The 4,150-nt window shown below is 32.5% G+C and overlaps 1 protein-coding gene across 5 annotated transcripts; it reads right to left on the bottom strand.

Moving 5' to 3' along the window:
• Positions 1 to 958: 958 nt before the first annotated feature.
• LOC107891677 (uncharacterized) lies at positions 959 to 3,270 on the bottom strand. 5 transcript variants are annotated; one of them, XM_016816529.2, is made up of 6 exons: positions 3,076 to 3,270; positions 2,871 to 2,943; positions 2,270 to 2,516; positions 2,020 to 2,111; positions 1,389 to 1,497; positions 959 to 1,316 (listed from the first exon to the last, which is right to left on the bottom strand). In XM_016816529.2, the coding sequence occupies exons 2-6, from the start codon at positions 2,873 to 2,875 to the stop codon at positions 1,263 to 1,265; spliced, it is 507 nt and encodes a 168-aa protein (XP_016672018.1). In that variant the 5' UTR covers positions 2,876 to 2,943; positions 3,076 to 3,270; the 3' UTR covers positions 959 to 1,262. The 5 variants fall into 5 exon arrangements, with proteins under 5 accessions (XP_016672018.1, XP_016672017.1, XP_016672019.1 ...); XM_016816528.2 differs by having other exon boundaries at positions 2,871 to 2,940; XM_016816530.2 differs by having other exon boundaries at positions 1,389 to 1,455; positions 2,871 to 2,940; positions 3,076 to 3,264.
• Between the last annotated feature and the right edge of the window lie 880 nt (positions 3,271 to 4,150).

Below are 4,150 nucleotides of genomic sequence, written 5' to 3'. Positions count from 1 at the left end.
TTTGGATGGAGAAGTGGTCGATAAAACGATTCGAATCAAAGGGTTGAACCGATTAACTCGAAAACTACTTCAAATTTGATAAAAAAAAAAAAACCAAGACAAGAATCGATAGTTGAGCATGTTAAACTGTTTTAATAAAATTTGATTAATATTGTTTATCCGACAATCAAACCAATTAAATTGGTCGAACGAAAAACGGTAGTCTAACCTGTTCAACCACTAGTTCGATTATTAAAACACGAAATGGGACACTTCAAGATTGTACCACATCATCATCTAAACTTTATATAAAATTTTAATTCTACAATCTCAAAGTGTCATATCATCAAATTTTTATAAATTTCAAGTTTATGGATAAAAATAGAATTAGTTGTCAAGTTAAAATGCCAAATTCAAAGGTAAAAAATTATAATTGAGTTCAAATATTATAATTATAATTTAAAGCTGATTCAAAACAAATATGGTAATTATCTGATGTGGATTAAAATAATAATACTTGTCAAATTTTTATTTAAAAATATTTTTATACTTATTAAATGAAAATATTTAATTAATACAGACAGAAAATTAATTATTTTGAAATTTAGGAATGCAGAAATATTTCACCTGCTACCATCTCAACAAACTCATTCCCATCTAAAAGACATGAATTTAAGTGGTAATAGAATCCCAAGTTAGTGACTAAAGCTCACAAAGACGTTAAATCTTAGAGAATATAATTAAAATTTTCAAAAACTTTGAATTTATCGAGATTTAGCAAGAATTTCCAAAATTTTGAGGTCATTACTGTTTGCCTTTGAACTCGAGCGATGCGGAAGTTCGAATCACAACATTACAACTTCGTTCTCGGTTAATGGATATCATTACTTCTATTCTGTACTTGAATTAATGAAACCAAACTAACACTTCTCAGAGTAAGATTAACAGCAAGAAATGAAAGAAATTTTGCAAAAAATGGTTTGCCAAATCGAAAACCAGAGGCAGACGGTGTTCTTTTTTTTTTCTTTTTTTGGATTAGTTCCGATGTAATACAATGGCATGCCTAAAAGGTAGCTGAGTTTAGAGAGAGAAAGAAAAAAAGTGGAAAATGAGAAAGCCACGGACAGACAAGACCGAGACCATTCCGGTCGACATACATGCCAGTTTATTATGCTCTAATGCCTTTTTCATAATGAAGCTAGTAAAATGTTACAACAATAAGGGTATTAATATCTAACCGTTTTCTTTTTTTTTTTCCGAATGTGCTTCGCTGTACTGTTTGCTCAGTCATATAATCCTTCCTGTTCCCAGATGTCGACCAGAAAATCGATCATTTCCTGTCATGAAAAACACGTATCAGGTAAACATGCAATTCACGATTAAATGAGCTTGTCGGAGCTGAGACTTACAGGGAGAGGAATAGGTTGAGGGAATGGTTTGTTGTTTCCGAGTAAACTTTCGTAAGTCGCATTCCAACTGCAAGGCCAGAATGGATTAACCATGGAGAGACCGTAAATGCTGACAAAGATGAAGGAAAATGAAATCATAAATGATGAATTGAGGTATATTCCAGACGTGGTTTTCCCGACCCCCGGAACACACAAAATGATATTTTCAAAGTTTATTATTAACCTAAGATATGGGTTCAATAATGGCTAGCATCACAATTGTGCTGAAACCAGAATGCATTACTGCATGTATCACTTGTGCTTGCCGAAAACCGAAAGATCAACACCCGAAGAGAATTAAGACGTGAAGTGACTTAATGAAGGCCAAGTTGAGAGGTGCAGAGCAACTACAGAAACTTTACTGAGCTAATAGACAATAGGACCGTAAATAAAGCATGGTTATATGGTTCATGTACCCAACCCCACATAGGTAAACTTTTGAGGTCCATACTACAAATCAATCCCTTCGAGATCAAATCCCGTAATAAGTGGAACAACTAAATCTACTCCCTTCTCCACAAGATCTAAAGCTGAAAATTCAATTGTACCTTCGGAAAGCGTTGATAAAAGAAATGAACTGTGAAGAACTTACCTCAGTTTGGGTTCCCGAACCTTTTGAGGCCGATTTTTAGACTTCTTGTTTCCAATCCACTGCTGCCTAGTTCGATTCCAGAGAAGAAGGCCGGAAACCAAGAAGAATCGTCATCTCATGCAAGCTAAAAGGGGTCTCCGAGCAGACTATCCAGATAGGAAGGTAAACCGTTCCAAAATTTTACCCTGTATCGAGCTGTAACGTGCAGATGTTAATCCAACCGAAGTAACTTAAGAACCAGGAACTTACCATGATTTACGAATTCAGAGGGGCTATTGGCATTGCCATGGGGATCTAGAGACTGATTGCTCACGCTGATTGACGAGATGCTTCCTTGTGACTGCACTGCACTGTTATCCATATCGCAAGCGCTAGTGGTCCAGAAATCTTCGGATATACTGGTTTTCCTCACCGTCTGACCTGGAACTTCTAATCCTTTTGATGTATCATTCATCAAAGGATCGAATTTAGGCTCCTTATAACATCCTAGACAACCACTGCTCTGTTATAAATCACCCAAAATCGTATAAATGATTAGCACCAGCCACCAAAAACTCTAGCCAACACTAATAAATCAAAAACAAGTTCATCATTAAGATGCCAAATGATAATTACATGAGCTCAAATGGCCATATGAAAACAAAGCGATCACCTTAAACAAACAACAAGAACAAGGCCTTTTATAACTACACAGCGTAAGCTATATATTTATGCATTTACGTGGGTGTTTAAGAACCCAAGATTTTCTAGCTATCCTCTACAATACAAACACATTTTTAAAAAATAATCAATTAAGAGACCCATAAAATAACAAAAAAATATAAGAGGGAAAAAAACCCCAGATAACTTACCCCATATATACAAAAATCAAGAACTAGAGGAAGCAAGAACAGATCTGCAAATCAAATGGATTCTGATTGCCTGCTATGATAGGTCAAAGATAAATTTTGAGGAACCATAAATTAATTAAAATTTATGGAACTGAAAACAAACAAACATAAAAAAAACCAAAAAAAACCCAAATTTACCCGTAAAACAGAAAGAACGTAAATTTACCTGAAACTGAATCTTGGAATTTGACCTTCCTTCAATCTTCTTTGATTTTGGGGCAAATTGAAGAAAGAAAGGGGAAATAAAATTGTGGAGTAAATAGTAGGTTATATGGAATTGAGGGTAATTGTTTAGGGATTAATGTTAAAGCCCTACTTGTTTATCTATAACCTAACTAATGCTCTATAAATATTCAATATGAGTTAGTGAAGTTGTTTCATTTCAAGTTGTTAATTTTTTTTCTCCCTTTTTTATTAGTATTTGGTTTTAATTGAATTAATAAGTTCAAATTGGTGATAAAAAATTGAATTAACCAAATTACTCAAAACATATAGAAATGTGATATTTTTAAGAATAATAAATAAATTATGAGATTATATTAACTTATTATATAATATGAGTATGTGATATGAATTTATTTATTTATTTTAATTCAAATATAAAATTTAATATTCAATGCAGGAACACGTGAGTTTGAGTGTGTTGAAACACGTTAAGATGGAGCATTGAAACCAAACTTAAGTACTAAATTGGGAAAAAAAATTTAAGTAATTGGTTCAACGTCGAGATGGAAGTATTTTAACGATGTTAACAATTCTCCAAATTTACGTAAGCATTTTAATTAGAACAAAAATCGAGACTAACTAATAGCATTATAAATATTGAGGTGCTAAATTATGTTTAAAAATTAAAATATAAATATTAAATCTCAAATTTAAATATGATATAAAAATCAAAATTTAAATTAAATTACCAATAAAGAGTTACTCCTATTGCCATGAGGTTTTTTTTATCTTTACCACAAGAAACTAATCTTTCAACTTAGACACGCTTTTGATAAAAGCCGATACTCAATACTGCATCAATAGTTGAAATACGTATTTCGCTAGTTAGGTTTGACTCTAAATTCAAATTGCAATGCATCTTGCATTTTACGTTTAGCAACAATGAAATTTTCTTCTTTTAACATCTTTCGAAATCAAATGTTGAACGTATTCATCATTAGGAGATTCATCACTAGCACCATCCCGTGAAATCTTCAAATGTTTTATTTGAATCATTGCTTCCTTCTCCATTCATT

The sequence above is a fragment of the Gossypium hirsutum genome, chromosome D09 (genome assembly GCF_007990345.1).
Source record: "Gossypium hirsutum isolate 1008001.06 chromosome D09, Gossypium_hirsutum_v2.1, whole genome shotgun sequence".
NCBI classification, from domain to species: Eukaryota; Viridiplantae; Streptophyta; class Magnoliopsida; order Malvales; family Malvaceae; genus Gossypium; species Gossypium hirsutum.
The sequence above is the reverse complement of the archived record's forward strand: the minus strand, read 5'-3'. Positions and strand labels throughout refer to the sequence as shown.

What these genes read in the sequence shown, in the direction of transcription:
- LOC107891677 (XM_016816529.2), bottom strand. An exon ending in CCTCTGAATTCGTAAATCAT is followed by an intron (nt 2,112 to 2,269) that starts GGTAAGTTCCTG and finishes TTCTTGGTTTCC; the next exon opens with GGCCTTCTTCTCTGGAATCG. An exon ending in CTCAACCTATTCCTCTCCCT is followed by an intron (nt 1,317 to 1,388) that starts GTAAGTCTCAGC and finishes TTTTCATGACAG; the next exon opens with GAAATGATCGATTTTCTGGT.